This window comes from Vollenhovia emeryi, unplaced genomic scaffold, assembly GCF_000949405.1.
Source record: "Vollenhovia emeryi isolate VEMERY1.0 unplaced genomic scaffold, V.emery_V1.0 DF939365.1, whole genome shotgun sequence".
NCBI lineage: Eukaryota > Metazoa > Arthropoda > Insecta > Hymenoptera > Formicidae > Vollenhovia > Vollenhovia emeryi.
In genome coordinates this window covers 86,309-98,430 of record NW_011967001.1, presented here as the reverse complement: position 1 = coordinate 98,430, position 12,122 = coordinate 86,309, and the positions used below count along the sequence as shown (strand labels likewise).

Below are 12,122 nucleotides of genomic sequence, written 5' to 3'. Positions count from 1 at the left end.
AAGTGAAGGATTTCACTCATAATTTTAAAGTGAAGTCGTTAGCATTGCAAAATTCACGGAGGAGGGAGGGGGAAGAGAAACAGAAAGGGAGCAAAAGATTGATATTGTATTTAAAGAAATCGCCTTTGTTCAGTCTTCCTTAAACTTTGTTCTATCGTGGGGGAGGGAGAGGGAAGAGAAACGGGAAGGGAGGAAGAAATTTAATTGGTGGTTAACACATTATTTTTTTACTAGCTTTTTATGCAGTTGGTACGGCCCTGCGGCCGGTAGCGCCGGTTTCAAAGCGCCCCGAGTTCCGGCGTCGAGTGTGCCGTGCTCCTCAGTTGGCGTCGCGACGCCGCCGTCGGAGGTACGCGGGAGACGTTTTTAATAACACCTGGCCAGCATTCGCGCTTTCACTTCGTCCGCAGGAAAGTCGGAGAAGGGTTAAATATTCTAAATATAATTATCGCCGACAATTTTCGAGTCGATCGAAGTTTGTACCATCTATTGAACAGGATCAAGAAGACGCGTTGCATGTCGTTATTAATAGAAAGTGCGTTAAAGGAGCGAGAAACTTCCAGAGCTTCGCGCGTCACCGTCAGCGTCTCATGCTCGGGATGACAATTCTTTCGCGCGTTATTAAATTGGCGCGGTATCCCTTGCGAGCCGGAGGATTCGCCGGGATCGCAGGATAAATCGGAGACCCGGTTCTCGCGGGGGAGGAGTAATGGGGCTACCCTCTTTCAAATGCCGTGGGAAAGGGTAGCGTGGAACACGGGCGATTCTCCCCGGCTCCTTCGTCCGATCAAATGAAGGAAGGCGCTGGAGAAGATCGAAAGGGAACGCGTTAAGGAAGGGACGTCTCCCTCGTCGAAAGGAAACGCGAGCTTTCCCCAGTAATTTGCCGTCCGTCTCGCGTGAGTGACTCGATTACACGTGGGGGCGGTATGGTGTAATATTAATCACGGAACGGAACTAATTCTACGAGAGCGAGAAATTAATACGACTGCTTGTGAGTAAAGAGTGGGAATAAAGTAACGCAAATTAAAAAGAAACGAGACAAATGTAAAATAATTCGCGGGAACGCATTGAAATTACAGTGTGCGAGAATTCCTGAAAATTGTGCGAGGTGCGTTCGTTGAAAGTTCTCGCGGAGGAAGTCCTCGTGTTAGTCTGTTTTTCGAAGGAAGAGGTGACATGATCGACGCGCGATTTCGCGACTAATGCAATTTTCTGCAGCAGACGGCGGCTGGATAGAAAGTACCGCAGCGACGTACGGACGGATCAGGGTGAAGCGGGAAGGGAGAAAAGCGAGCAGCTTCGGCTTGCATCGTTAGGGGAAGAGATCGAGCTTATTTGCTTGCCGCTGCCGAGACAGGTGATTAATCGACGACAGTGGGTCGCTTTTGCTTCTTATTACGCTTCTACCGTCGAATTAGAGACTTTGTACGTTTGATTCAACGCATTTTGGCACAATTGCACTCTTTTATGTCAAACTGAAATTACGAATCGCGGCGATGAATCGAATTATCACTCATTTCACCTTGCACTGTCACGCCTGATTGTCCGCGTACGATCGTTTCGCTTGTACAGAGCTTTCGGTAAAGGTCTGTTTAATATATCATTAAAAAAGGTATTTGTCCGCTATACGCAGATCAAAACGTTGTACGCTTGTTTAAATTAGAGGCAAAGTTAACCGTCGATTTCGACAATGCATCTCTCCGAGATTCTCTGGAAATCATTTGAATTTCTGTTATTTTTCGTGAAAATCAAACAAATTGTCATATGAATGTATGTTTAAAATATTTATGCATGCTAATATAAATAAAAACAATTGGGGAATGTGCCAGAATGTATTTTCCGTGGAAAATATTGCTTTACGCGATATTTCGCCCACGTGGCGGGCAATTAAGTTAATCGAACGCATTTCACGTACTTTATCATTTATTTACTTCGATGTTTAACGTTTTGAGCTTCGAGATGGTTCAGATATCACGATAGAACGTTACTTCGGTCGTATTCACGGTCCATTCTCGCTTTAAGTCTTTTCTCGCGTTCTGTTACAAATGAAATTGCGCCGTAATCGGAAATCCGTTGCGTTAAGTGGTTCGCGCTATATCACGCTCGAGTACTATCTATTGCTAGAATCCATCCGGGGCCGTTGATCCACGTGTCATCCGAATAATTTTAGATAGAAACAGGACTCGGGTTACAGGAGCACAAGTTCGCGAGATCACAAGGGACGTGTCTGGCACGGTCAAGATCATTGAGCGCCTATGATTAGCGCGTTTCTCTATTTAGCTACGATCATTCGTGTTAATTGATTCTCGAGAATATTAAGATTTTCAAAAGGACGCTCTTGAAATGACCAACCATTTAGCCCGGCAATTCTGTTTAAACACATGATATTTAATATTAGTTGCATTTAAATAATTTTATCATAATATTTGTTAGACGTAATATTAAATTAGATAATATTAAATTATTCAAAGCGCGTGCTTGGTGAAGAGTAATAGAACATTCCGTGAGCTTCACCGTTTATAATACCTAAGGTTTACAGAAACGTTCGGTTTATTACTTTCAATTCGCTCTCGGGCAACTTTCTAAGGTTGCAATAAGAAGAATCTTATTGCGACCTTTTAACCCTTTGAAGTATACATTTTGCTATTGAACCATTTTCGTGAAACTTTGTATACAAGGGATTTTTGGGTCGCTGATTACAAATTCGTTATCAGATTTTCATAATTCAAAATGGCGAATTCAAGATGGCGGAATTCCAAACTTAAAGGAATAATATCATTCAACTGTAATTCAACTATGCTAAGAAACATTATTTGTATATTATTAGGACCCATAGAAACTAAATTCCAGTGAAAAATTCTTATAGAACATAAAAAATAGCACGCGCGAAATGGCGGGTGCAAAATTTAAAGATCACTTCTTAGAATTTACTCATTCTTAGCGCTACCCAGAGCTAACGGCGCGGTCATGATGAGTCCCTAAATACCGTAATCAAACGAAAATATAGAAAAACTTAAAACATTTACGTACTTTGCATCCGCCATTTTGGATCGGCCATTTTGAATTTTGAAAATCTGATATCAGATTCGTAATGAGAGACCTAACCTAACTCCTTTGTACAAAGTTTCCAAGAAATAACCTTAAAAAACTTGGTCAATAATGAATTTGTCCGAAAAAAATGCTGTTTTTTCATATTCGTTTATTTATAAAACTTTTACAATAAATATTAAAGACTACTCAACTCTTTTTTATGTTCTTTTTATTGTTAAGATATCTAAAAAATGCAAAAAACCTAACCTAATTGCGTTAACTAGAAATTAAATAGCCAAAAAGTAAAGAAGTTGAAGTGGTAAACGTGGATTACCACCATGCTTCAAAGGGTTAATCGAATTATGGTTTTTTGCAGCGCGCGATGTTACGCGGCGGTATATTAACGGCTCTTCGTGATCGCTCAAGTCGTTTACGAAGCCGCGAATGACCTCTTTCGTAAATTTCGCCAAGAGACAGGCGGTTGCTTTTCAAGATAAATCTCTTCCACGGAATCCACGCTCTAGGAGCTTGCCAACATTCTTCCGTCTGTCCGTCTATTTATACCTGCACTGAAATAAAATTCATAGATCTGCGGAAAACAGCGGATGGGACAAAAAGAGGACAAAATGACACCAGTCGCCGATACGTTCGACGAGTTTATGTGGTGCGAGCACCGTGCACACGAATGTTGAGTGACGTGTCTCGTAAACACCTGAGACTCTTCAGTTCCCGTAGATCGCACGCACATCGCAGAGTCGATTATCGGACATTGTCCAACCTGCTGTAAACGTGTCCCTCGTAGAACGTTGAATCGCAAAGTATTTCTCCGAAGGGGCAATTTAAAAGCAGTCGGAAGAACAATGCGTTCCTCGATTACTTGCACTACGAGAATGTCGGACGACAATTCCTCCCCATGAGCCCCTGTGGAATCGCCTGGGCGATTGAGGGAGGAGCGATCGCGGAAAACAGTCGTGCACGATAACGGGCAAGATACCAAAAAGCACCTGCGCTTAAGTATTTTTCTCGCACTTGGAAACAGCCGCAAAATCAGCCGCAAGCATGTCGAACTCGCCACGAATTCGAAAGATGCCGCCCAGGCCAAAGATTTTGCTTCCGGTTCCCGGGCAGTACTATCCGCAGGCGGGGACCGGTATGGGCTACGTGCCGACGCCGTACGGGCAAACGCCGGTACCGATGACGCCGGTACCCATGACGCCGGTTTCCGGCCAGCCGCAGGTGTTCTACGCCAACCGAGCCAGCGAGTTCGTCTTCACGCAATTCAAGGGGATCAAGGATCTGACCAAGTCCGGTCTCAGCGTGGGCGAGAAGAGCGCCTATTGGCTTTACGAGAAGGTAAGTGCATATACTGGAAGGGAGGCACCCTTTCGCTGAATCGGGCAGAGATCGGGACGTTCTTAAATTATTGTTATTTTGTAGTGAGTAGGTCGACATGATGAAGTGTGTGTGAATTAATTTGTATCATTGAACTAGAAGAGATCTGCCATTTTTTCTTGACATACAAGACGCAAAAAGACTATGCAAATGAAATGAGCCACTTAATTTGCACATCCTGAAAAGCATTTTACATTATGTGTTGTATAAAGCATTGTTAAATACAACAACTTCGAGAGGCACATTACATAGTAGGGTAGAGGCACGTAATATCGCCATTCGTAATATCTTGTGAACAAAGTGCTGATATCAATCGGCAATACATAGAATTAGTAGCTAAACGTGTGTAAGAAGACATATTGTAGTTACAACGTTATAGAAATAAAGTTTGACTCAGGAGACGCGTTAAAACAAATTTTGAGTGCTGAACAATTTAGCAGACAGTGCAAATTCGGCAACCCATGGTAAGAATGTAAGTTCAAACAGTCTTTAAATGTATAAATATTAGGATGCACTCAATACCGCCCACCATATTATGCGAGGTGTCCGTAATAATATGCGCCTACGCGACATTATGTGCTTGCATTTTTAAGAATAAAAAAGAGTAAAAGAAGTACAAATTGACTCGATTATAAATATTTCAAAATAGTGTGTTATATATAATAAAAATATTGTATAAACATAATCACAAATTAAAAAATTTTTGAACATCTACAAATGTTTATATGATGTAAAATAATAAATATTTGTAGCCTCGCAAACTCATACGTATTGATAAACAATGATTTTATAAAAATTTATAAGGTAGGCGATATTAAGTGCCATTTTTATTTCTTTTTAATGAGGATTAAAATTGTTTAGATTCTAACCTATTGTACACAAAACACAAACGTTTCCTTTTTCATCTAAGGCTAAATACAGACAAAAGTGTCAATTACTCTAGTGAGAACGATTCGAATTTTGGTAGGCGATATTAGGTGCCTTTACCCTGTATGTACTTTTTATGAATGAAGGTGTTACGAGTTAAAAGTTAATTTTGTTTTCTTAAATAAAATGTCGTGTTTTAGAATTCGAAAGACTATTGAATTTTGAATAAAAGTGTATTAAGTGTACTTTTATTAGCTCTAACGATGTACAAGTCTCTACCCTGTGCATGTGTGAATTTATAAAAATATAATATTATGGGAAAAAGAACCAACGATTCTGGTTGATTGCATAGATTAATGATATATATATTTAAAACGACGACAATCTGCGCAATCGAGACGCTTGCGAAAACTGCTAAATACATTTTCTGACATTGACTATGTCTTCGAAATCTTCCAGATAAATTTTTTTTATGGAAATGTCTGCCTCTGCCGCGATTTTCTAAACATACATCACTGAACCGTGCAACCAGCCAAATATTTGACTTCTTTTAAAACGTTTATGTTTATAAGTTTATAAACGTGTATTTTTATTGCACATTACGTGCAGATAAACTGATTTATTCTGCGGAGTTCAGTTTATCTTATTTTATTGCAAATGACAGTCATTTAATTTTCGCAACTTTTCGATCCTCACCGATTGCAGATCGATCGATTTTTATAAATGATAATGCAATGCGGATATTGGAAATCTAAAATCAGGAAGAAAAAGAAATATACATACGTCAATTAACCAGCGTAACGTGGATTTAAGATTTATTAATTCGTATAGAAACGCATATATGATAGAAAAAGTGATATTCCCTTATAGAAAATTAATACTGAAAGTACTTAAAAATATACAGTAATTAAATACTGGGAACTGGTTGTATTATTTACTTCTTTCATCATCATTTTACTAGTAAAATGTATGGTAAAATTTAAAAAAACGCACAAAAGTCTGCAAAATGCCATGTTGTCCTACGATTGCACAATTTTCAAGGTAAATTTTAAGAGGAAATTCTCTCCGTGTATAGAAGACGGAAATAAAATACTAGTCACTAGTAATAGATTACTGGACTTTAGTAATAAAATACTAATCAACCAGTAATATTTTTCTACGAGGGTTGTTTTTAATTTTATCGCGTGCTTGCAATCCATAATATAGTATTATTAATTTTTTGTGTGTGTCAAATCCGTAATGTAGATTACATATTTTGTAATTGTTAATTTCTTAATTGTTAAACTAATGATATAAATATTGTGTGTAGGTCAGTTCCTGGAGCAAAAGGTGGTTCACGCATATTTTTTTATTCGTTGTCATACTTCTGTACAGCATCGCCGGGGCGATGATTTTCGTAGCGGTCGAGGGCACGGTCGAGGAGGCCGCTCTCTCGAACATCCGGAAGCTGAGGTATGTTTGGAAACAGAATGCAAAGTTCGATAGCCGATTATCCAGAAAACATATAAGTATCAATAGTTCATCAACACATTTATATTTGATATCATTAAGATTATAGAAGTAAAATATTTGCTAATCATTGTTATCCGCTTACGAAACAATACGAAACACTGTCTAAGATAAGAAGTTATAAAGTTAAGATTTACGTTGACCACGAACTGGGAAAGTATTTTCACGACTTTTATCGACCATTGCAAACACACGCGAGACCTGTTATTTACTTTTTCATTAAAACGTAGTGTTTGCTGAATGCGTGCCAAAGGATGCAACGTGTACCGTATCGCGAGAGATCATTCATTAGTCTGAAAAGATGCAGAGTGAGCTAAGAAATTGTGTAGAGTTTTTGCCGCGAGGAAAAAAAAGAAAATACCTCATATTTACGCTATTTTAACACGTTTTAACGATCCGTTCCTTAGCTTCCGTACGCAATCGCGTCTTAATCGGCGACTGATGTGGATTCTAATTCAGTTCTTATTGTTCGTGTGCTATACGGAATCGATGTTACGGCGTTCAATACAACCTCGTCGTCGATAACGACAATTCTGGACCCCGTCCAATTTTGTCAATGCTGCGCGTCTAGTTCGGTGTAACAATTGTTAATTATGCTAACCGATATTGGATTTCGTGATATATCGTACAACAATGTTTGCTGAACTGCTTTAATGCTATCTGCTCTCAACTTCGTTGTGCAATTTCTGTACCCTGCAAAGCAATATGGTGGCCATTTGAAGTGGCCGTTCGATTCCAATCGCAAAATTAATGCATTAGTAATAAGTATTTTTTCCCTTGCAACTCAATAGTTCGACAAAAGTAATTGTGACAATTATTTCGATTTCATGAGAAACGTGGTCTACGTGGTGAAAAAATTTTTTCTCTATTAGAAGATACTATTGATTAACTGGATAGAAATCTCAAAATTACAGCCAAGTTGTAAAATATTGCTAATAATAGGGCAGGACATGACACACTTTTCGTGTACTGTCATCACGACGGCAGGCACGATCTCATGCCATTCGTTGATTGTGAGTTTCCCCGCAATTTTCTAGCTCGATCGATTGGCTTCGGGACGAAGGCTAAGTGAGATTTCAATGGTCGTCCTTATCTGTAAGAGACTGGTCTCGCGTGACAGTCTTATTACTATAAAACAAAACTGACTAAACTCTCATTTATGCTACATTTATATACACAAAAAAGATGCTATTGAATTAAAAAAATTAAGTTGCTTGAATTAAACGTTAACGTCACGGGCTATCACAAACATAAATAATTCGCTCAATTGTATTTGCTGTGGATTTTAATTTTAAGCATTGAACTAAATATCCAGGTTATTAAGACAACTACTGATATTTTTATTCATTAATACTGATTTTGTTTCAACGAGTTTATCTCAATTACACAGATCTTGTGGATACATCATTTCTTTCCGTGTTCACGTGTTGTTATAAATATACGAGTACATTTATAACAACACGTGTACACGGAAAGAAATGATGTATCCACAAGATCTGTGTAATTGAGATAAACTCGTTGAAACAAAATCAGTATTAAGGGGATCCTAAAGCTGTCTGTTTTATCGACATTCTTTGTTAGAAGTAATCTTTTAATTGGCTTTATAGAAATGTAAAACTCTTTTACGGAATTAAAGTATGCGGCAAAATCTAGACTACTGGTCGACTTTATATAAAAAACAAAAAATTTTTTAATTTTTCTAATTTTTGGTACACTTGACGATAATATTTGCTTGATACAAGAATTCTATACTAAATATATACAAAATGAGACCAGCATACTCTAGGGACTACATATAGGAACAATATCGTGCAATTAGAATTAAGATTAAGAGCCTAGAAAAAAGGCTTACTTCTAATAAACACAAGTCCAGAAATCCAAGTCTAGAAGAAAAGAGCAGTATGGCGCCCAATAAACACAAGTACGTCCTATGTACGTACAATGAACATCCATGCCGGATATTGTGTACATACATCGAACGTCCATATCAGTTGCAGCTGACGTACAAAGAACGTCCATTGTACATCCATTTGCAACTCCAATAGACATCTATAAGTTGTCCATTAATGGTTGAACATTTATGGATGAATTATGGATGAATTATGGATCGTAAATGAATAAACTATGAATCTAATGGATGAACTTTGGACTTTTTATGGACAAAATTGAAATCTCTGCTGGATACATTCCCGGGCAGAAATTTTAGTAGGGTGAAAATTCAATTTTTTAAACTAATTTTTAAATTGTGTTAAATTACATAGTCATCAAAAGTATATTCAGGTTATTGAAGTTTATCCATGATCCAACAACTCGCTGTCGCATCATATCGGCTCGCCTCTTATACTAATACGGGATGATTTTTACTTACGAGAAAGACTAACGCGCGGTCGCCACGCCGCGGCAGTGAGTGGTACTAGTGCTATATATTCAGGTTAACGTTTATCAAATTCTATGAGGGAATCAGGCGTACCGGATCAGGCACATTTCAGGGATTCCTTATTAGGGCATTCCTTACTTCCTCCCTATCGGACCCTGACGTCATACACAAGGCATGCATGATTTCATTTCTACTCGGGAGTATATATCCATAAATTATTTATATAAAGGGAATCTTAAATGGATGTCCACTGGACGTCCGTTTATGCACATCCAATGTATATCTTTGTATGGACGTACAATGGACGATCTTATTATGTCCATGGACGTATGGTAGTAAAATGAACGTAAAACGGACGTCCATAAGATGTACGGTGCTATTTGGGGCGTGTAGAAATAGTTGCAGGCTTTTTCGAGAGAGGTCGCTATCAAACATCTGTCAGATTGTCAGTAAAGCCATGCATTGACGATGCTAGAATTCGATCCAGAATCTCGGTCTAATAAAATTGCTGCTTTTTTGTAAAAGTTGTAAATTGATTGGCTATAAATTTCTCGGGTCGCATTCTAGCATCCTGAACTTGGAATTATAAATGTCGATAATTGACGTTGTTAATTCCGTCTCCTATCTTATCGACACGGAGTTTGCCAGCGGCTTTAGGATTCCCTCAAGGTAGTTGTTTCGCGACAGTAATGCTTAAAAGTTTATTCCAGATAGGAACCGGCACTCAATTGTTACAATGATATATCTTGATGTAATATTGTTCTAAAGAATACACTTACGATTAATACATAATATAAAATAGATTCGAAAGATTATAGTTTGAGGCACTGTTGCCACATCTCTTACACTACACTCATGTATACTACACAATTCTTCCCATTTTTCAGTTTTAACTGTTTATATTGTTAAAACGGAGCGGTTAATTATTTTGATTTTTTTCCAGTTATTCGTTCTATTTTACTTTATAACATATTTGTTTTTCATACGAATCTTACTCACCGTGAAGCTTAAAAAAACAAAATCTGCCATCATTCGCGTTTGCAAACGCAAATATTAATATTTTAACACAAAATAATATGTGTTAAATATTTCACGTGTAACAATATTTTTAACGTGTTTTACTCGTAATATTTCGTATAACATAGCAAACTTTCACAATTTCTTTCTAGAACTTTGAGACGGTCAATTTAAATTTAATTAGTCTTATTTGTACGTATTAATGTAAAGAATGAACTGTAAACATTTGAAACAATTCTCGCATAAATGGTTTTACGAAATAACTACCTTAAAGGTAACAAGAGGTATTATGAGATTATTCCTCCTTTATTATTTGTCTCGTATTATGGTCCAAAGACAGTTATTACACTTGGCAGATATACAGTGAAGATACTTTACTATGATCGCATGTTGGCGAAATATCGCACCGCGAAATATTAACCGCAATCAATTAATCTACATTTAATTACAATGAAACTAAAAAAAAAGCGCTCGCGAGATTATATTAATTCGGGGATAGAAATCCTTTGATGGTAATGGTTATAGCGTGCGTGTCTTCGGTAGCTCTTTTGCGCAAGGATCAAGTCTAGAAAGTTTCGCCTAAAATTAGCCCTGGAAATGAAAGGAGTGGTTGAGGATTCCGTCTTCTCCAAGATAATAGAATGTCATTATGTCAGATTGGAGTAGAACTCTCTTTTATTGAGCAAACGTGCCTTATATGTATTTGGAATCAGCCTAATCCTAGTAACGAAGGTGTTTTAATTAATATCATCCTCGTGGCTTTCGATGGCTTTACCCTGCCATCGTCGAAAAGTTTGTCTTGATTTTAATAAAGAAAGTACTAGCAATATTGACCAAGTTTATCCCGCGGAGACATTTATTGCCTCGGATTTTATTATATTATGAATGTGGAGGTGACACGTGTCACGGTGGAGCTCGCCCACGATCTTATAAAGATGTCTGAAAGGCCTCAAGTAAACTGCTTCAAGCTACACAGAAAAAAAGACTATTCTTCTCTTTTTGAAAATATGTTTAGTTTCCACGTGAAAATCTTGAAACAAGATTATATCGCGTTAAAGGAAGAAAAACTTACTTCAATGAGGCAATTTTATTATTTAAGAACAATTTTCTTTAATGGAAAGGAACCGATATTGGGTAGAGAATAACAGAGGAAAGTCTTCTATTATGAGATAGTTTTTTATAATAATATGAGGTAGCAGGTTTCCAATACCCAAATTCAATCACAATTCTTTTTTCGCAACGATTACACAATCTAACAATGAATTTTCCACTGAACAGATTTCGCTTCGAGGGCAATAAATTCGAATAAATCCGAGTGACGCCCAGAGATGGATGTCAAACTCCTGTGCTTTTTAGTTTAATATCAATGACGTAACATTATTGTTGAATTCCTTGAGGAGGACCACAACCTGTATGGTCGAAACGTCGGATTTAAATAAAGAAACCATCTGCCAGCCTAAAGTCGTCCAACAATTCTTTTTATCGTTAATCAACTACTGGCGATTCACATTCTTTCGTTGAAAAAGAATAACTTGAAACTTTTTCATAATTCACTTAAATATTGTAGCATAAATAAAAGAAATAATAACATAGAAATTTCTGCACAGTAGTTGTTCGAATTATACAGGATAAGTCTAGAGAGTCAAGGGATACAGTAAGAAAAATAAAATGACATATTGAACATATTGACATATTGAATTGGCAAACGCAGTTTTTTCATGAAATGCAGAACGTAAGAAGAGAACTCGCCAATTTGTACACTGGTCAAAAAAATTAACGCAACAAGAAATTTACATCAAAATTTGGCGAATTTCAAATAAGCGTAACTTCGCGAAAACTGGTCGAATTGAAAAGTTTTTTTTTTCATTTTATAGGGCAAAGTCTCTGCTTTAAGAAGCTCTTATTGGAATTTGCATTCACTCTTCCC

At 37.5% G+C, this 12,122-nt stretch overlaps 1 protein-coding gene across 2 annotated transcripts in view; it reads left to right on the top strand.

Annotated features, from left to right (window-relative positions):
* The first annotated feature begins 373 nt into the window (after window positions 1-373).
* The window catches only part of LOC105558202, a 17,468-nt gene continuing 5,719 nt past the window's right edge, over window positions 374-12,122 (top strand). The window contains exons 1-3 of one of the 2 annotated variants that reach the window (XM_012005780.1): window positions 374-1,360; window positions 3,410-4,386; window positions 6,602-6,744. In XM_012005780.1, coding sequence (XP_011861170.1) covers window positions 4,093-4,386; window positions 6,602-6,744 — 437 coding nt within the window. In that variant the 5' untranslated portion in view covers window positions 374-1,360; window positions 3,410-4,092. The remainder of the gene's footprint in view (window positions 1,361-3,409; window positions 4,387-6,601; window positions 6,745-12,122) is intronic. The other variant, XM_012005781.1, reaches the window with a different exon arrangement.